The 21,325-nt window shown below is 44.4% G+C and overlaps 2 protein-coding genes across 9 annotated transcripts in view; both read right to left on the bottom strand.

Annotated features, from left to right (window-relative positions):
• The window catches only part of LOC135920538 (Na(+)/citrate cotransporter-like), a 42,640-nt gene that overhangs the window by 19,424 nt on the left and 1,891 nt on the right, over nucleotides 1–21,325 (bottom strand). For 4 of the 7 annotated variants that reach the window (XM_070534574.1, XM_070534576.1, XM_070534575.1 and 1 more), the window contains exons 2-3: nucleotides 20,624–20,783; nucleotides 19,408–19,557 (exon numbers count right to left, since the gene is read on the bottom strand). In XM_070534574.1, the coding sequence (XP_070390675.1) occupies nucleotides 19,408–19,557; nucleotides 20,624–20,737 (264 nt within the window). In that variant the 5' untranslated portion in view covers nucleotides 20,738–20,783. Of the gene's footprint in view, nucleotides 1–19,407; nucleotides 19,558–20,615; nucleotides 20,784–21,325 lie in introns of those variants that run through there. The other 3 variants (XM_070534577.1, XM_070534578.1, XM_070534579.1) reach the window with 3 other exon arrangements.
• Nucleotides 104–14,952, bottom strand: LOC139056382 (uncharacterized). Of its 2 annotated transcripts, none has more exons than XM_070534580.1 (10): nucleotides 14,635–14,952; nucleotides 11,363–11,552; nucleotides 11,083–11,292; nucleotides 10,928–10,978; nucleotides 9,622–9,741; nucleotides 9,272–9,325; nucleotides 8,373–8,575; nucleotides 6,836–6,995; nucleotides 5,360–5,488; nucleotides 104–2,510 (listed from the first exon to the last, which is right to left on the bottom strand). In XM_070534580.1, exons 2-10 carry the CDS (start codon nucleotides 11,550–11,552, stop codon nucleotides 2,506–2,508), a joined length of 1,122 nt encoding a protein of 373 aa, XP_070390681.1. In that variant the 5' UTR covers nucleotides 14,635–14,952; the 3' UTR covers nucleotides 104–2,505. The 2 variants fall into 2 exon arrangements, with proteins under 2 accessions (XP_070390681.1, XP_070390682.1); XM_070534581.1 differs by lacking the exon at nucleotides 14,635–14,952 and adding an exon at nucleotides 12,138–12,712.

A 21,325-nucleotide genomic window follows, 5' to 3' on the forward strand; every position in this document is an offset into this window, starting at 1 on the left:
TTAAGCTGCATGAATGTGAATTCAAATGATGTAATAAGCCTTTTAATAAAACTTGCTCAGCTTTTTAGGATGGCCTAACTGAGGCATAGACTTGCGCATAAACTGCAGAAACATTGGATCTTTATTTAAAAAGCATACTGTAAGAACATGCCTGTGTGCTTGGCACAGCAAAACATAACCTGTGCCTGAACACATTAAAGAAATGCCCATAAGGACCCACAAGAAATTGAAAATCACAAAAGATGCCAGCAGGAGTATATGTTGACATTGACAAGATCAGTACAGGGGCACAGAAGAGAACTAAAGATGCTTCTTGAAGTGACCTTAACACAGAAAAATTCGAATTGTCAACTTAATGCAGTGATGTACATACACTTTATAAAGGAAAAAGACTAGAATAAACTGACTGCATTGGTACCTGAACTGTGATATCGCAAACATAACTAAACAAACAGTACAAGAGAACAAGAAATATCTGGCACAATGACTATGCACACATTTTCTTGCAAAAACGCACATAATGGCATCTTTGCAACAACAGCAATGCACATGATGCAAAAACAAACTGGCTGTTTCATTGGCTCAATGACTAGATGTTAAACTTGCATATAGACTGTGGTAGCACTTCTACCTTGTAAAACTGTAGACGTACCCATCAGACTTCACAGAAAAGTTCTTTTGTACAAAGAACAATGACACTTCACTGGAAGCAACTTACATATGCACGAAAGTGACTAGAATCCTCCCATAATACAAAATATATCATAAAAGTATCTTGCACAAAAGTTCTGTACTAAAACACACTAAGAGCACTTCAATAAAGTGTATCCTTGCTTTTATAAGCAAGATGCTCATAGTGTAGGACACAGATGACCAAAACATTTAAAAAAAGTTGGTCTTGCTAAAAGTATCTTGCACAAAAGTCTATACATATGCGCAACAATAGTCCCACAAGTATGGCTTTACAGCAGCAGCAATATAAAAGGAATCTTCCATGACATAAAAAATATATAAAGTAAAAAGCTCTCACAAGTTATTTTACACAGGCACATTATTGGTCTCACGAAGGGGTAGCTTTGCAGAGGCAGCAACATGCATAATAAAGGCAGAGGTTAGAAAAACCCTCAAGATCCAGTGACAAAAAGTGCTTTGGACAAAGGAAAAATAATAGCATCTTACAAAAGCATGTCTTTGCAATGGAGGCGATTCTCAGACCATCAAGCACACAAAAAGGCAAGAGGGAAAGGCCTGTCCAGCATTTTTTGCAATGAGTGGCTGGCCTTTACTATTTCCAGTAAGGTCCAAGGTTTAGCCCACTGGTAGCATGAACACACCAGCATGTGTTTCCACAATAGTACACCACAGTGACGTTATCACACAATAGGCCAGTATGTGTTCATTTCACAGATAGAGCACGGCAGAACACGACACTAGCATAATGCAACAGGAGCAGCTTGTTTGCTATACTTATGCACAGCATATGCTTCAGTGATGCCCGTATATGTCGGGGTCAGTCCAAGCTGCAATTGCAGCATAAAAAAGCTAACATATTTATTTGGTCTTTTGAGGGTTCCTCTGAATTGCCACTAAGGCATGCGTCGCAGTCTTTTCATTCCGTGCGCTCAGAAACAGGAAATGGCTGGGATTCTCACAGCCATGCAAAGAGGACAGATTGTGGACACTTCACAGCAGGGCTACAGTAAGCGTGGGATTTATGCAACAGTGAATGTGCCACTTACGACGGTGGCCTACAGATACAAGCAAAGGATTCAGGATCCTCCTTGCGAGCTAGGTCTCAGGCAGATGAGCAAGACTGCAAAACAGTCAAATTTATTCCTGGCAAGCCAACCGCTTCTGTGCAGAGAAATCTGGGCAACGATCCCACGGAATACACTGCCTTAGCGTTTCACACATGCATGTGGTTTTTGCCGCTTGTGCACTGCATTGTGCACGAACCATGCACTGGTGTGTTTATGCTAACAATGGGTGGACATGTAGATGCACATACAGAACAAACAGAAATACTCTGAAATATTGAGGTAAAAAAGATCTTGCGTCTAATGTAAGTATTTCGCACACAAGTTTTGTACAGTAGCAGAATAACAGCATTTCAGAAAACCATGGCTTTGCAATGGTAGCAATTTCACCAATACAGAAGACTGCCATGACATTAAAAAACAAAAACAATAAAAAGTTCTCGCACACAAATTCTGCACAAAACCATATTGATGGAGCCTAGCAAGAGCATGACTTTGCAAGTGATTTGACAATGCAGATGACAGGCAGAATCCTTCCAATGCATGAAAAAAAATTCTGCAATTGCACTGTGCAAAGTTAAAAAAAAAATCCCTGAGTAGCTGCCTCTAGTCCACGAAACATGCCTTGGCGTAGCCCAGCAGATCCCCTAAGTTCCACCAGATGCACACGCCCACAACCAAGCAGCCTCTGATGCCTGTGCAGTCTTCAGGTCATAGCTGCAGTGCTTTACAATGGAATGGCCTCCACTTATTCTGCATGAAAGTAAAAGAGCAGAATGATAAAAAATGTGAGGTTTGGGGAAACAAACGAGTACAAGCCTGCTTTGTGGATAATGATCAAGCCATTGCAAAATCAACATCCTGCTCATATGAGTGGCAACCTGAAGGGGCCAGCCATGCTGTAGACAGCTGGTTTTAGCTTTCAAAGCGCAGTTTTGCAGTCAAATCAGATGCAAAAATGCAGTGGCACTCATAGGAAACGTGCATGCATACAGCATTATAATGCATCGCACTGGTCTCCCACTCTGTTCTAATCTAGTGTACGTCCCTACATTCACTTCATTCAGGTACACCTGTGCTATGAAGATTGTTACTCATGGGAGAGCTTCCTGTTTATACAGCAGAAGTGGTACCCATATTTAGAGATCAAACCTGCATGCCAAACCTCTGTGGTGCATCATCTAAGCTGCTGTATTCATGTACACTTGGGATAGCAGTTGGCAAGGGCATATTTAAGAAGTATGTTCAACATAATCCCTCTCCCAATCCCTTTTTGATAAACCTGTTAGTGCTGTGAGTGTTCGTCCCACCCACACAGCAAGTTAGGCTTATGTGCTACGAGTATGACTGCAGCATGATCCTAGGTAATACGCAACTATTAGGTCTTTTTCTTTTCATTCTTAATGCAAAAAATGCACAGGCTTGACTTTAATACACCATTTATCACTTCTAACCTAAAATCACAGCTGATGCATGCTGAACTAGAGCTGTCTTTTATGTCAGCTACATTCACGGAAGGCTCCTCTAAAAGCAGAGACTGAACTATGTACACATACATAAATGAAGTACAGACAACAGTAAATTTTTAATTCAGAAAACCAGTTAACTACTAGCAGTGCAGTCATACTGGCCTACATTTCGGCTGCTTTAAAACATCAGTCTTGATCACAATGCAGAAGCTTGAGCTAAGTATTAAACAGTTCCAACTGAGCCATGCAACTCAGTTGGAGAAACCCATGTCCATTTCTAGTGGAAAGCCACTGTGGCCACTATTATGATGTGAATTCATGTTGCTAAGTGGTAACTTAATTTACTTATTTCATTTTTTGAGTTTTTTTCTAAAAGTGCCCAAGAACAGCTATTATGCCTTAATATTGTTGCATTTCTGTTACACAAAGAACACAAAACCAAAAAATAAAACATCTCAAACAACAGCGGTACAAAGTGCAACAAAAAATTGAATTAATCAAATACACGAGCCAGATAATGAGCAAATAGTAGAGCTAATATATCAAGATCACGATGCAAGGTACTTTGTTGTGTTACAAGAGATTGTTATAGCGTTAGAGGTGCAAGAGGAATTCGCATATAAAATGCTAGGATTAAGCAATTTAGGGCGAGGCATGCATAACGTTACAGCTCACAGTAACTGCGGACAGGAGAAGTGTTTGTGAAGTAATCACGGTATTTCCGCCTTATTTGTATGGGTCTAATATTATACATGCGCAGTACACACTCGTAGGCATAAGATACACGGCGTCCAAGAAATGGATTGTACAGGACACAAATGAAACATCACTGAACACATACAATTTTTGCAACATTAGTCAGTCAAATTAATACAGTTCCATACAACAGAACTAAACTTTAGCTTCGAGCGGACAAACAAAGAATACGAGAGAATAACACAGCTCACATTCGTAAACTCTTTACTCTATTTACTCGCATAATGATCGCACCCCTGAATTTTGTTGTCAAAATTTGATTTTTTTCTTTCCCGTGTAATGATCGCACCCTGAACTTGTCACAGCGATATGTTGTGTGCCAAGTCTAGCTAACGATGATCGCGCTTACCATCTGTCGAATGCTATGTGAACAACTCTTGAAGACATACCAAGTGATCTGCACACACCCAACTTTCTCTTTCTTAACAGATGCCTCATTTCATTCCTTTCATCACTTTCCACACTTTCTTGAAAAAAAAAAAAGCTACAACCAAACTTGTCTCGGCTTTATTATTTGTAGGCTTCATAATGGTTTTGGTCAACAACAACACAAACGGCGCCTTTCGATTCTTCTCGTATGCACTCGTAGGCACGCAACAAATCACGAGTAGCAACAATAGCGGTCACGTTTGCACTGATACGTTAGAAGTGTACCCTATTAATACACCGACGCTCGTAACGCAGCTAAGATATTCGCCCACCCTTAGCAGAAACGTGCCGTATTAGGATAGCAGTGAAGACAAATGCTGCAGTTTCCACAGCGTGCCCGCCATGTGTTTCTATGTCACTGGCAGCTAAGCGTGCCCCTCTCTGTTTCTGTCCTCTCAAATTGGACATGGCTACGCTACTGTCGCAAACTTGCCGATATTAACGATATTATTCATTACTGATACGGAAGAAACTGTTTCAATGCACGTTAATGTACTCACAAGAAGAAAAATAATCCCGTTCAGCTTCCTCCGCCGGCCACCATTTTTGTTTTGATGTCCCGAACTGACAGCAGCAGCTGCCTGCTTGTCATCCCGCAGCAAATGCGGGATGAAAAAAAGAATTCTTTTCGTGGGAAATTTAACCTGAATTGCACCCCTGAATTTGCATAAATTTTTTTGACAAAAAAGTGCGATCATTATATAAGTACGGTCATCTTTGATATAAGGCCTAACTTTCTGTAGAATGCATTAACGATGCTTGAAGCATGTTCTTCGAAAGTTAGCCGGAAGTCAACCAACATTTTTTAATCACGCTTACAACTCGCTCTTCTCTAAGGAATGTTAACAAGTGAATATTCGGATAGTAAAGGGTACATTCTGCGATTAAAGAAATCAACATGCGGCACCGCCTCTCAAGCTGCTGAAAATCGGTGGGGTAAAAGCATACCTTGAGGCAGGCAGACCTCAGCGCTTGGCTTCTTATGGCTGCCGGCCCTTTCTGGAGCATGCCTTAGCCACGATTTGATGGTGTCTTCAATATCGTTAGTGCTGCCTTCTGTCATCCGTCTTGCAGCAACTGAAATAAGCAAGTTCGCACTAATGGTGAGAATAGCAAATATACCTTGGGATGTTAGGATGAAGCTTTACTTCACTAAGGTATCGTATGCGCCTTGTACGTCCCATTGTTTTTTTGTGTGTCCATGTCCTTTATGCACAACTGTACATACGAAGCTATAGCTCGGGCCCAACTCTAATGCTGTGAAGAAACACCTATGAAGCAGCACCTAGACTGTTTTGTATGGGATTTATTGAATTTGCGAGAGAAAATTAAGGTCTAGTCACTGCTGGAAGCAAAATTTTGATTTAGGGTGTAATTTTTTACAAAGATTTAAAAAAAGCTTTACAAATATATAACTCTGCATCAGACATATCGCATTTCAGTAAATTTTATTTTACATAGATCACCTAAAGCAGACAAAGTTGAGGGAGAAATTTGCAGCAGCTTACATGAACTTGTTAGAATGTCTACACGGGTTTTGGAAATGTCCTATTCACTAATAGGTAGTATATTTGAGATCGATGTGAAATGTAACAATTTTGTCTGATTTAGGCGTACCGTTAGGTCCAGCTTACAGAATTGCAATAAAATGAATTGCTGAGATACAGTTATGAACTTCACAGTTTAGTTCAAATTTTGTAAAATTTAGGATTCTTGTAAAACATTTGACGCCATGAATTTAACTTTTTCCTTTAAAGGTAACTTCATGAATTTCATTGCAGTGACTGCGAGAAAAATGATTTCTGCTTTTCCATGTAGTTAGATAGCAGCACCCGAGCGAAAGCTTCCCTTTAAGAAAAATGCATAAAAAGAACAAAACACATAAAAGGCAGACTTCACTGTGTAAGAAATGGAACTTGAAAAGCTCTAATGAAATCCCAACAAGCAACGCTGGTGATATCTTTTAGACTTACTGACAACTATAGACTAGGTAGCAAAATAGAGAGCAGAATGCAACTAATCCTTACTAAAATACCTCATGCTAGACACTATATTATTTTCATCAGCCACCACCAGGTGATCGACAACACACCCAAAAGCTATCATTACAATAGCTCAGTGCACTGGAATAAAAGGACTTGTGTGGCAGCAAAGGTGATTGCTCAACACCACCAGCCTTCGCTAACATCGTGTCCACTCATATGAATCGCTTCCCAGTAGCCAGCGATATACGAGGACCTGGTGCAGCAGCAGTGATGCTGTAGATGACCCAAAGCCACACTGCGCTTGGTGTGTACTATATTGAACTGTTTGCACTAAACCAAGGTGTAATAAAAGGCTTAATAGCTGTCTATCGAAAGCATAAATTAAGTTCATCCTAGTGCTCGTACTCATTAAAAGATATAAAGAGAAGTTTCAACTCACCAATAATTGCAGCTGTAGTCTTCAGACTAGAGAAACTAAGTTTCCCCTTTCGGCCAACCCACGAAAAAAGTGTGGCCAGGTCATCATGAAGGGTGTACGCAAGAATACGCTTTGTCGCTGCACTGGCATTCCTCCCTCCAAGGTCTGTGAACTCGTGAACCTGCAAAAAACAGATTTCGAGTAAATGTGTGCGATCACAGAAAATGAAAACTAAATGTATGGCTATACCAGTTGGAAAACGCCTGCTGCATGGCATCGTTGGCAAACATGTTCACAAAAGAAGCTGTCATGCAGCACTCTCATGCCATAGAAACAGCAAGTCTTAGTGTTATTTTCTTCAGCATACAGCAACTCCAAGCAAAGAGACCTATAAGAAGTTACGTATTCATTAACATGGCCTTGTGGTGCAGAAGACTAGGTGTGTCTTCTTTGCACTCTGCCAAGAATAGCTGCTGAAACCATTCCACTGCACAATCAGGCTATTACACAACTGCCACAGTGGCAGAGACTGGTCAGCGGCTTCCTGTTTGCTACTTTCCACTAATGTAGCCACATTTCTATGCAGAGCATTATGCATATGCATCAGCTCACACCTAATCAACAATACCATGCCATAGGTAGGATGACACAGTTGATGCAGCTAAGCGACATGTCAGGGCTTAAGGTCTGCATATTCCCCAAGCAATTTTCAAGAAAAATTGCCAATTGGAAGATGCAACTCTAAAGACACGGGGGTAAAAAATAACTAAATTCTGGAGTGTTATGTGCCAAAACCACGATGATTATATGGAACACCGTAGTGGGGGACTCCAGGTTAATTTTGACCATCTGGGGTCCTTTAATGTGCACCTAGCATAAGGTACATGAATGTTTTTGCACTTCTTCCCCTTTGAAACCACCTGGATAAGGTCAATCAGACCACCTGTGATCAGTTCACTGTGTAGCTGTGTTCCAAGACATCAGCTTTACAGAGTAGATGGTAGAATAGTGCAATGAAGAATACCAGCGCTGTAATGGAGGGGTGTGACAGATTTTAATGTCAGATATGTAGAGATGTTCTTCCTTTGCTGGTAGAAATTTTAGCATTCCAACAAAGCAATAGCTCATAATTATGAATTCAAGTGTATCTAAGCTCAGAAGTTGCTGGAAGATGTTTGTAAAATGCAACCTTGCCAGTAAGTATTTTGTGCATTGGGCTTATCTCAAGTAGGGTTTATGTTGGCGCATACTGTCGTGCATACTTTAAGTCATTCAGCATACATGAGTCGTAACTGCAAATGGTTTTCAGTACAGACACAGAAATCTCATTCTTAAGCATACATTCGGCAATTGCAGCGTGCATTGTCCCTGTGCAAGTTATGTTCGCAAGATTATTTCTGTACAGCTACACTAACCTCATATACACTGACCTGTTTCATGCAACAGCATGCAGTTGTAACTACAAGCAACAGGGGCGTACACCACTGAATATATATCTTTTTTTTTTTGCATTCAAGTGCTCTCTATTGTCTATGCTAAATTCAGGAAAACTACGTACCAAACTCGCAGTCTTCTCTTTGTCCAGGCTTTCATCAAAAGCCATAAAATCTTCCAAGCTGCGGAAGGGGCACTCGATGAGTGGATCAGTTCCACCAAGAGGCTGCTTTGCATACATGTTGCACAACTTCTCAAGCAAATCCCCATGGTGTTGTTGCGTAAAACGTACGATGTTGAGCAGTCGGAGCACATGCTTCTTGAAGCCTTCAAACACAAAAGGAAGGAAATGTGGCAGTCAGGAACCAAACCAGGTAGGCATTTCATAGGCCATTTTTTTTCTCATCACAGATTACAGGCAATTATTTTTGCAAGGTATGTTGGAATGTAAGAGTGTCTTTGATTAGTACACTTTAGGTAAAGAAATGCCCTTTCATAAAAACATTTTGATGTGCTACTAAAATATCAGACAATTTTCTAACTGCTAGCAATTTATTCTGAAACAAAGAACATTGCATTGTCCTAGAAACTGGCAGCTTCTCACACATCAGCAATACAAAATAAGGCACAATCAAGTTGCAACATATAACGAATTTATAATGCTTTGCACCATGCCTGCTACATTGAACCTAATGAGACAGATGCACCCTTCCTTTGAATGGCTTGAGGCCATGGAACAACATAGATTTGAAACAGGGGTCTCAATAAATAGCCTCTTTACAACAGTCTGAACACGCACACATTGCCTTTGAAGCTTTTGTGACTGCAGGTATGCGCTACTACACGAACTTCAGAGCAAGACTCAATGCAACAAAACAGTGTTCATGCAATGGGCGTTTAGGCACACAGTGAAAAAAAACTGCGTATTTGAAAGTTTATGTAAGTAATGCCATCACACGTTAAAGTACATTCACAACTTTAAAAAATTTTGTAGTGAAGTATTATAGTACAATGAAAGCTTACTATTGTTTGAAAGTTCGTCAGGGGAACCTGAGGGTACACAAGTCCGTTGGTCACCTGCACAGTAAAGAATAGTGAGCATTTAATGCATGCTTGTACTTTGCACTAATATCAAAGGCTGTCACATTGTGGGACCCCAGCCCATTTAACATTCTACCATGCTCATCTCCAGGTTGTCGCTAGCAGCTGCAAAGTGCATTCCAGTTGTGAAGTTAGGAACAAGCCACAGATACATCTTAGAAACTTTTTTGGCTTACATACACATGAAGTTAAACATATGACAGAACTGCCACATTAAAAATTATAGCCCTTCACTGAAAAAAAAAGTAAAAGCAAGATTTATCAAAACTCACTGTGTGAGCTAGAGCCACCTGCAGTGTGTGATCTGGAGCCATCTGCACTGTGTGAACTAGGGCCACCTGCACCACCTTGCAGCATGTCATTCACATCTGCAGAGAGTGATTGCAGTGAACCTGTGAATGCATAGCTATAGTGAACATATGTCATGTTATTGATACACATATATGGTAGACATTCCATAGGATGCTCCAAAATGCAAGAGTGCTAAGCAAATGATTGCAGTTGCAGTCTGCATTTTGTTTACATGTTCAATATCATAGGTTGGCATACCAACTCATCAGTGCATTGACTTGCATTCTCTGTGCTCACTTTACAGGCATGATGTAAAGTTTTAGTGAGTTCACAATTTGCTTGCAACACACCATGGACATTTCAATTTTATAAACTCATTTCTTTCTTTTCATGGTGTTTTATGTCCCAAAGCTACATACCATCTATCAAAGGCACTGAAGTATGTTTTCTGAACTTGGGCCACCTAGGGTCCTGTAATGTGCACCCAATGCGCAATGCATGTGTTTATGCATCCCGCTCCAAATCATATTGCAGCTCAAAATTGAGCCTGCAACCTCATGCCCAGAACAGTTTCTTTTTTACATTCTAAAGGTGTAATTTCACACCTGCGCATAGCTATGCAAATCGCTCCTCTAATACATCAAGACAGTTTGCAAATGAATTGTAAGAAGGTAACCTCAAGCTTTAGCATTAAAACATTCAATGTACAAAATAAATAATGAAGCAAGTCAGCTAACTATATGACATGACCCATTATCCAATTCAAAACTAAATCATGCTGGTTTATCAACATAGCTGCCAAGAGCCTACTTCTCACTTGAACAGAAGTTTAACACCCTAACAGCATAAACTGAAATTCAAACAGGAAATAACTGGCCAGAACGCTTGCTTTACATTGCTATATAGATGTGTCATGTACAATGACTTGCAAGTCTGTTTATGAGCAAACAGTAGCCACAAGTGTACATTCTTTAATGCGGGTGAACCTAGAAATGAAATAATACACTGCTGTCACAAGTGCTTAGGTTAGAATTTATGCCAAAAGTAGACGTTAGGTGGCCATGCAAAATGAAACACAAACCAAAATCAACAAGGAGACGTATGACCATTCCTTGATTTGTCAGCCCGTATGTCGAAGCCCTCACAGGTGACAAGAACAATTCAATTAATGGCTTATATTACACAATGGGGAAGCACTTTATTCTTTGTGGATTAGGAAGCTCAAGCTAAAATAGATTTGCACTGTATTACCATTGAGGCACTATCTATAAAATGTCAGTCACATACCTTCAGACTCTTCACAGCTGTCTTGCTGCACTGCAGAAGCAGAAGAGAGGCCTGGGAAATAATAACTCACCAGTAAGCAAAATATATTAAATTTACTTTTTAACTGCTAAGTGTCAGGATACCATAAGTAGTAGAAACAAGTATTTTGAATTCACCTAGTGGGAAGTTGCTTGGTGGAGCTGGAATTTGCTTGCTGGAGCTTTGCTTGGCCTTCTTGGGTGGCGGTGGTGTGTCAGGCTCATCCGAGTCAGACCACTGAGCTGGTGGCCTCCTTGTCCTTTTTCCTTGAGACATTTCCGATCCTGTGCCCAGGTCTGATGTATACTGGCTGTCATTAAGTTTGGCCCTTGCTTGTTCATATGTTGCTAAAACAAAAATTCAACATTCAACTGATTTGTATAGAACAAAAAAGGCTTTTATGTACACGATACATACCAAATACCCCTTTCACTGCTACGCTGTAGCACTTCCAGAAGGTGTCTGGTGGTACAGATTTCTTTACTAAGGATGTCACTCTGTTGCCTTTGAGGTTGTCGGGCCACGCACACTTGTCACCCTCCACCCAGGTCACTGGCACCACCTCCACCTGTTTGTCCTCAACGAACTCAGCGATCACATAAGCCATCTGAAAAATGAAGCGTCAGAAGTATTCAGTGGTGGCGAAACAAGGGAAGCCTCTGCCTGGAACCAGTGAAAAAGCATTTTCCCAAGGGACTTGCCTTCACCATAATGACATGTCTTCTTTAAATGTTGGCTGCAGCCAAGGACAGCCGTTTTACTAAAGTTCAAGTATTTCAAGCCCTTTGGCTAGTTTGAATGTCGGCTGTAATAAGCCACATTATGGATCGTTGCACCTATGGACCAACTATCCCAGCAGCAAGTTGTGATGGGAGCGGTATGTGTCACCAAGCCATTTAATCTTAGTGCCAGTCAAAGGCCATTCCCAATGAAATCCGATTATCCTTGCCCAACATGATCTGGCTCTCCATCCTATGCCTGCGAATTTTCTAGTGGCATCCTACTACTTTGTCGAAGTGTCCTACCCTTGGCACTCATTTTGCTACTCTTATAGACCAGCTATCTGCGCCAAGCATTAATCAGCCACCAGGCTCAAGACCACAAACCACATATGACAGGCATTTGTCATGGACAGCCAATAAATAACCTTGAAAATAAAGGCATAACATGGCAGCATTCTGCCAATACTAACCTGTGGAAATATGGTTGAGCAGAATAGGACTGTGCGGTGAACTGCCCTACAGTGAGTGTGCACGGGTTAATTACAGGATTATTTGAGGCTTATTTCTTTCATTGCTCACTGTTACCCTCCTTTTCACTGCATGTTTCACAAATAACTAAACGTTACGTAAGGTAAGCCACTAAGGGCTGCAAAAACTTCAGGATTATTAAACTGCACTACACCAACCTCTATAAATTTGCAGATATTATTTGAAGTTTCTGCGAATGCTAGCTAAATCTAGGCCTTTAAATTGTGTGAAGCTCTGGAATAACCAGAAACTTTCCATTCAGTGGCAGCTTCACCATTTTTTGGAGGTTGTGCAGGGACCAAGGCTTCAGGCCCGATAGCCCTGATACAACATAAATGCCCATTCTGGAAGACTCAAAGGGTAAAGAATAGAAATCTTCCTTGATGAGAAACTCTTGGCCAATTATGCATGGCTGCTTAGACCCTCTGATATAGGCTATGTTTTTTGCCAGAACAACATGGCCATCCTGTGCAAAGCAGTTGTCTCTTTTAGACAATGCAATTGTATATGCATCCCATGACAGCCTTTCATATTCAGGTATTCAGGAGGGCAGCATTCCGGCAGCAGTTCTCCTCGACTGTGAGGACGGCTAAAATGTACAGGAATTTCATCCCATGTCTGTCTGCGTGTCCAAGACTGGCTCTCTACCATCCTGTTGCGCAGCTGCTCCAAGGGTTTTCCATGCTTGCGCAACTGCCTCTTGAGCATCCGCATGTTGTTCTCAAATGCGAAGGCACTGAAGGAGTCTAGCTCTCCATGTATTTTAACATCAGAAGCAAGATGTATGAGGCTGTGCACGTTGAAAGAAACATGCTCGTCACCATACAATTCGCGGAAATGTGAAACAAAGCATCTCAAGAGCTCATCGGCATAACCAGCATGCTCACGACACAGCTCCTTGTTTGCAAGTATAGATAACGACGCATGGAGCAGCAAAAAGTGCTGGTATAGATCATCTCGAAGGCAGAACTTGAGAAGCAACGGGCCTGTGTAGAATACAAAAAGTCGGAACTCAACCGCCTTCCAGCGGTCGAGCTCATCGAGTCCGCGTGGCCTACGGGGAAATTCACTAGGGATGTGAGGATTTAGCAGCTTGCTCTTCTCATTGAATGTGTGCCTATCCAGAGGTCCCAAACGAACCCGCAGTGGTCCAGAAATCCACAACTGGAGCAATTTCCGCATGACACCCAGTAATGCAAGATGCATGTAATCAAGTGGGAGGTCATTTACAATGTCAATGGGCAGGTCCAACAGGCCAGATTCTCCCTTGTGATGTTCAACATCATGCTGCTCCCTGAAACTCTCATCCGTTCGTAACGGACAGTCCATGTCGCAAAATACTACTTTTCCATTGATGTAAGATCCCTCGACTGTACACTTTGCGCAACCACTGTACCCTCCATGGCCTTTTGTCATAGTAATGAAAGCTCGCGCTGGAGCATCACAGATGACCGAGGCAACTGTCACCTGAACAGTGTCGCCATTGATATTCACACCTTGCACAAGCAAAGTTTGCAGCTCTCGAACAAAAGGCCTCAGGAAATCATTAGACGAGGATGGCTTAGACTGTCCAGCAAACGCACCCACAACAAATGGGGGCACATTGCCGCAACCACGGGGTAAGCACTGTATGGGCCACAGTTGCATTTTGGAGCTCTTTGACAAGGGGAGGCCATCTACATTAAATGAGAGTGGAATTACAGCTGGCAGCTTTTCTACATGAGACAATGAACGCTGAAGACCCACAGCAAGTCCGAAATGACAATACTTTCCTGGCGCCAAAGCACAAATGGGAAATTCATCCAGGTTTTTTCGAGGGGTCTGCATAAGTGTACGACCATCCTCCGGTAACTGATGAAGTCCCCCCTGTGTCCTTAGCGTCTTCAGCAAAGCTGTTAACGCCCTTCTTTTGATACCATATTCGTTTGCCCATTCACGCAAGGAATCCTGCAGTCCGTCATGTACGCTTGTGCGCTCTTCACTATCACTTTCACTACTACCAGACTCAAGATTGACTTCTGCCCACTGTTCCCTGTCATCTGCGTCTACGGACGTGAGGTCTTCGTAACAATGCTCTTCAAATCCCGCGATTGAGCGATTTAAGTTTTCTAAGCTGTTCCCACCGCTGTCACGTGGTGCTTCGAGAGGTTGAACAAATGCTATTTGCTCCGAGTCATGCCGGCTACTTTCACAACCCCCCTGAACTCCTTCTTTCGCAAAAACATTAATAACTTTCCTTGTCTCCCTGCTTGCCTTCTCGCAAGCACGCCTGTCGGGTGGTCGCGACATTCAGTGCGTAGGAAGCGAGAACAAAGCAGTTTCACTTGTACGCAATAGGCCTACTAACAATAGCCCTAACCGCACTTTGTGAAGAGAGTCGGTACAACCCGCGCAGAAACTGGCCCTCGGATCACACGCACGGAACAAAAGATCTCTCACCGCGTTTCCAAAGTGCAAGGTCGCAGTGCGTCACTTGAAAGGCGCGCGAGAAAGGCACCTGCATTCAATAATATAAAACGCGCCACGGCACCCGCAGAAGCCAGCGAATCGGCGCGCACGTTTAGTGACGGGGCACGAATGGGGCACGTTCGTCGCTTTTCACACACATTGATGACTATGACGATTGAAGGTGCATATTACAAAAGAGTAACGTAAACTACTGAAACCGAAATGCCACAAAGCCTATTAAATATTCAAAATACCTTCAAAAAATTTTAGTAGTTTGAGCAGAATACAAATGCGCATAATTCATGTTGCTGAAATAGAATGAAAAACAGTTCTAGTACGACGGTACGGCTTGGTGAATAGAACAGGAACATCGGTTTTGTTAACAATACAAACATTCATTTGCTCAGAACAGAACAGAATAAACGCGTGGACTATAGCATACTATTTTTTATAGAATGATGCCCTTGTACTCCACACTGTGGACGGTGCGCGAGGCCGCACATAAAGGTAAAAATCCGCACGCAAGTGCTAGGTCAGATTTTCTTTAGCCCGTGTTCAAAGTCCGGGTTCTTAAATTAAAATTAGTGAATCAGCGAATTTCGTCTTTTCCCGAGTGTTCTACCTAGGAGATTATTATGGCGGCGGTATATATATATAGCTCGATTTGGGAGATATAAATATTGAATTAAATCATCGTAACCACCGCCTGTAGCTTCGCATCTGTGCATGCTTATGTCCAGGGCATAAATCAATGGACGTTGCAAGGCATTCCTAGGCGGACATCCGGGGGACGTACACCGCTGGTCAATCCATAAACAAACATCCTCTGGACGTCCACCGTATCAAAGTATGCGGACATTATGTTACGTCCCAAGAACTAGGTCCCCTGTTCGTACCACGGATATTGTTTTCCGGACGTGGACGTTCGGATCTAAATCGGATATCCACTGGATATCTGTGGTCCATTGGGAAGGCAGTGCGTGTAGAAAAAGCAGATAGAAGAGATGGGTTTTCCGGAAAGCCCGAAAAACGGAAATGTTACAATTGCAAAAAGCAAGGGCACATCGCTGCGAACTGCCCAGAGAAAATTGCTTTTGCAACAAAACAGCGAAATGATACGACGCGTTTTTTTGAAAAACGGAAACCGTTAACCTGCTACAATTGCAAAAAGCAAGGGCACATCGCTGCAAGCTGCCCAGAGAGAATTGCTTTTGCAACGATACAGGAAACTCACAAAAACATACGTCTATTGGAGCCCTATGTGCAGGAAATTAAGGTAAACGGCAAGAAGTGCCGTGCACTTCGGGACTCTGCAGCAACTATGGACGTTGTTCACCCGTCTTTCGTCTCCTCGAGTGATTTTACGGGAGAGTGCGCTAGGATACGGCAAGTGGCCGAGGAGAGGAGTGTCTGTTTACCGATCGCAACGGTTGTCATTGAAGGAGAGTTTGGGAAACTTAACACAGAGGCCGCTGTGTCTGCCGCCCTCCCGGAGCAATTTCCCTACCTCTTCTCAAATAGCTCGGAGCAGCTGCTGAAGGATCAGGGCAAGTCATTCTTTGCCGACGTGGCGTACATGGCGCTCACGCGATCCAAAGTGCGCCCGCTGTCGAGGGAACTTGACTTTGCGTCGGTGAGCGAAAGGCGGTGCGGCACACGGACTGATCAAGGTAACTTGAGTGGCGAGCAGTCGCGGGAGAGGCAGAGCTCGGAGGCTGGCCTAGACGAGCGGGTCCTGGAGGTGAGTGGGAGTGACGCGTGCAGTGCTAGCCGCGATATAGACGCGACGCCGCAATTAGGCGACGCGGGCTCCACACTCGCTCCGGTTTCCGCCAGCTGGCAGGAGCAGGCTGCAGTTGAAAGGGAAACTCGGATTCGCGAGCAACAGGAAGATTGTTCACTAGCCGATCTGAGGAAGAGCGTCAAACGGGGAGTGAAAAAAAAGGGGGTTTCATTTGGCAAGGAATCTGGCTTATTGTACCGCCGCTACACGGATAAGCAGGGTCGCAAATATAAGCAGCTTCGGATTCCGCGAAAATATCGCCGGGAAAAATGAATGACCTCATTTGCTTCCTCAGTAGTATGTTTTCGGTCCAAGTGATTTCAAGGGGACCATTCCATTTGTAATTATTATTGCTGATTAATAATTGTTTCTTGTCTATTTTGTTGTGTTCTTAATTTGAAAACTGGTTGTTTGAGCCTTGTGTACTAGATCGTACACCTGCCTCTTGTTGCAGCGGGAGCAAAAAGAGGGATAGCAATTTAGTTAGGTTGATTTGAATTATGGCCTTGTCTGGTGTTTGACGGGGGACAGAGGGCACTTGTTCGTGTTGGGTGTTGCCTTTTGCCGGTCGGTTTTGCAAGCTGCAGAACGACCAACCGGGACCAGTGGCGAGAAGCAAGGTCTTAGGAACGACCCGAGCGGAGCTGGTCGAGGTGCCTTGGCGACAACGCGGTGAGCAGAGCTCCTGTCCTGGCGAGTCGGACCTGGGCACGTGAAGTTACCTGGCGTCCCGACACTGGACGTGAACTTGGACGAGCCTGACGAACGTGCGCGCCCGGCATCCGAGCCACGTGGAGGCAGCTCGTCTTCCCGGCGCCTTATCTGAGGGCGGGGATGCTGTTGTGCCATTACCACAAGCCCGGATTCCGAATCTGCAAGATGCAGAATCTATCCTGCGAGCGCCCTAATTCTCCCTTCACAAGTCAAGATGCTGAGCCGTCAGGCAGCGGTGTCCTGCGGGAGAAGCATCGGCAGGCGACGTGTTTAGACGTGTCAGCGTGTGCCAGACAGCCCGGCGCCGCACCTCCTTTTGCATGGAGGTCTCCGCGCGCGCGAACTTTGAACCGGGTGGCCAGCGCGGTCGCTGGTTGGACCCCTCGGACGACCGTCGTGTGCTGACTTTGTATTGGGCCGTTTGAGTGACAATGGTTCCTCGGGGATTATAAAAGCAGCGACGCGCTGCCTGAAAAACAGGATCCGCCGACCCACCGGGAGACAGTGTCGCTCCCGACTGGGGTGAGATGTGTCACGCGTTTTCGCCGGACGTCGCCGTGCGGGAACAGTAGCGTTTGTGTGAGCTCTCGGCCCCAGTGCCGATCCTATCTTGTCCTGTACAATGACCTGTATATAATGTATAAAATCCCTTTCGTTATTCTCATCGACGCCTGGCTCGGAGTCTTCGCTACCAACGCTCTGTCACGAAACGGGTGACGAGCGCTACGGGACCACAAAGCCGTAATCGTGGTGCAGCGGTGCAAAGTCGTAACAGTACATGTGCCGGTCTACGTGAGAGATAGCTGTTAAGGCACTTAATCGTGCATGAGTCAGCCTTCGATTACTTTACACAAGGACGAGATTAAGTGCCTTAACAGCTATCTCTCACGTAGACCGGCCCATGTACCCGACTTACACGTGGTGATACAATTCCAGAGCTTGCGCAGATGAGTTTTGTGTCTTTCTTTCGTCTCAGTGCTCCCTTCAGTTGATGGTCGGCGTTCGTGTTGTCCACTTCTCTTCTATTGTGTCCTGTCTGCACGCTTCACCTTTTTTGCATGTTAGTTTCAGTATATGGGCATTATCTATAAGAAGGCGGTCTGTGTGTGTGTGGGGGGGGGGGGGGTGAAAGCGTAATGGAATAAAGAGAAGGAAAATGTAGGGCGTGAGTACTGAGAAAACCGAGTGAACGCGCGCCATTATTGTGCTTCGAAGGTTAGCTGCAACGGGCGAGTTCGCTCGCTAGAGGGAAAGTGAGCGGGTGGATGTGGGTGGATAGTTTGCTCGTCACCCCTTTTGCTCATTCTTTATCTCTCTATAGCGACCTAAACAGTTCGTCTGCTGAAAAACTGAGTTCGTCAGAGATAATCATCCTCATCTGGCTGAATTCATTGCACAGCGCACAACAAAGGCCGCTCCCAAAGCTCTCCCGTACCAGCATTATCCTGTGCTGAAAGAGCGTTCCCATTAGAAAACCTACAAATTTCAAATATTTTTTTCAAGGACGAGAGATATGAATACCCGAAGAAGAGCTTATTTTTCATCTAGATGCGCAAAATACACTGGGAATGTACCTAATTTAAGAAAGGAAAAAAAATATTTTGTGGAAGCTTTTTCAACAACAGGTGGGCGACACCAGGCAGAAGAAAGGAAGTGAGCTTCGCCCCGAGTCTTCGTTTGGAACTTTTACAGACAGCTCTCGTCGTCATATGTGAACCCTAGATGCACATAGCATTTGCTTGACATTACGTGTGTGGTACCCATTGCATCCGGAAACCTTGCATCGGCCCGTCTCCTCCGACCGTGCTTTCAAAACAAAGTGAGCCACGTGCCCAACTTCTTCCTCGTTCTAGGTTTCTGCTACAAAGCAAGAAATTATGCTTGCTGCCTGCCATTCGGCGTGGATCGAATACACTTAACCAGAAAATCTGTACTCAATACAAAACTCGTGAAGAATTTTTTTCCCCATGTGTGTTGCCTGTAGAAGACACTCGTGCATAGAGTAATGTTACTGCTTAATTTGAACATCTAGGCTTCCATTCTGCTTCTTTCCCATTCTGAATCAGCGCCGTTTGTGTGACAAGTCACCGACATAATTATGGAATCCGCATACTACTCTGGCCCTAGCTACAATTCACGCCAGAACGTTATAGACTCGGGTTTCCTCAGCTACAACCATAGAAGCAGCACGTCCCCATGGCTTATAGTGGTCCCGTCTTGTTGAGTGGACAGCAAACAGTGTGGACGCAAACGAGAGTATGACTTACCGATGTGTACCCGGCGATGGCGTCGTCGTCGCTGATGGTGTTCGAGGCGGCCAGCACGAGCGGCGGAAACACGCAGGCCACGGGAGCCGGCAGCACCCGCATCAGCGTCCACACCACCAGCACCAGCAGGCAGTAGGCGCAGCGGGCCTCCTGCGTCACACAGCGCCCAAACCATCGCCCCGTACAGCCGCGCCATTCAACGCCTGCGACCCTCACGTAATCGTTGTGCGATGCTTGGCTCTGCCAAGGTATCCAACTTTAGCAGAGTATGCCGGTGCTTGGATAAGACAGTTCAAGGCAAATGAAAATGGAATGGGGGGAGGGCTGGTACTATGTCAGATCGCTGTACTATGCAGTTCTTCACTGATGTTACCAATGCGAGGAAACGGGGCACAAAGAGGTGACGCAGACAACACCGTTTCTTCGCGCTGGTAACACGAGTGAAGAATCTCGCATAGCCCTGCAACCTTTCAGTATCTCAGACGGTGCTCGTTTAGAGCAAAACTAAGGACAATGTCGAGTCTCTTCTTAGCGTAACTTAAGGCTGAACAAAGTAATGAATTCGAACGTCCGTAATGCGCAATTACGTAGACTCCAAATAAAAGGCAGTGCGGGCTTGTTTCCGAAGCTAAGACTATGCAGAGGCCAAATTGCCAGACAGTAAAGAGGCGCATTTTAGCTGCCAAATTACGTACTAAGTCTTATTTTTGCTGCCGGCAAGACAAGATTTGGATTTTTTGTTTCTTTCGTAAGCGCGCCCGGTTTCATAATGAAAAATCCGCACCCTATGCTTGCAGCAATGAAGACTGCCAATGAAGACTACTTATTTCTTGTACCACCGGCGATGACGCAAGCTGCAGAACGATGCAAAAGGTCCGCCTGGAAAGCGTCGAGTAAATTTGTGATTTGGTGCCCCTTTTAATAAAAGTTCGCTTATTCCTGCCCCCAAAATCTGCGTCAAGTTCGCACGTTGGACCATACAGAATGATCACTTTAAATTATGTGCGGAATATTTCTGGCTTTCGCGCACCGGAACATCAGTGCCTCGAGTACTGTGTGAATGGCCACGTGAAGAAAAGCACAGTGCTATACAGCTCACGCCTAATCTGTGTTAACAGTGACGAACACGATGCGAAGTATAATGTTCACTGCACAACCCATGCAGAATAGCTGCCTTGCCCCGTGGGAACCGGCTGTCCAGCTCGTACCAGCTCACCGGATGCTTTCCGCTGAAGATGGGCAGCGCGTAGACCGGTGCCGAGTATCCGATCAGTACGGTGGCTGCCGCCTCCGCGTGACTACGCAGCGCAACGGCCGACGAGTATTCCATGACTCAGCGCATCTGGGAAGATCGCACGGTGGCGGCAGCGCTGACGCTGCGTCGGGAAAGCCACAGAAATAACCGTCACTGGCCGTCAATGTCACTGTGACATGGCCGAGTTGCATAATTGATAGGCTGGATCTACACGCTGCCTCTAGCTTCCTGCGCCTTAGAAGAGCCTTTCAACGCATGTCCGACACCTGAGATTCCACTCAGTATGCACGCAGTCTTTCCGGGCGGAAACAAAAGTGAGCGTTTTGTGTGTATGGAATGTATGTGCGCAAGCGACTTGCATGCTAACACGCTATTGTTGCCTGCGTAGAGCGTCACGCACCTCCACGTTGCAAGCAGACTCGCTGGGCAGCGAAGCCAACTTGAGAACCACGCAACTCGTACTCTGCCTCGTGACGCCGTGGTTTATTTATTTATTTATTTATTTATTTATTTATTTATCTTATATAGTAAGATAACGCGATCATGATCATATGATTGACATCTTAAAGTGCCCTTAAATTCAAGAGGTCTTGCAGAAGCAGCCATCCTTAAAACGGAAGTCTTAACAGACGAAACTTTCAACAATGTCGCAATGCTGCCTTA

Source organism: Dermacentor albipictus, chromosome 2 (assembly GCF_038994185.2).
Source record: "Dermacentor albipictus isolate Rhodes 1998 colony chromosome 2, USDA_Dalb.pri_finalv2, whole genome shotgun sequence".
Lineage (NCBI taxonomy): Eukaryota > Metazoa > Arthropoda > Arachnida > Ixodida > Ixodidae > Dermacentor > Dermacentor albipictus.

Coding starts and splice junctions, on each gene's coding strand:
- LOC139056382 (XM_070534580.1), bottom strand. CDS start 11,552: ATGGCTTATGTGATCGCTGAGTTCGTTGAGGACAAACAGGTGGAGGTG. Junction 11,293..11,362: donor AGCAGTGAAAGGGGTATTTG/GTATGTATCGTG, acceptor TTTTTGTTTTAG/CAACATATGAACAAGCAAGG. Junction 8,576..9,271: donor TGACGAACTTTCAAACAATA/GTAAGCTTTCAT, acceptor TTGTGTTTGAAG/GCTTCAAGAAGCATGTGCTC.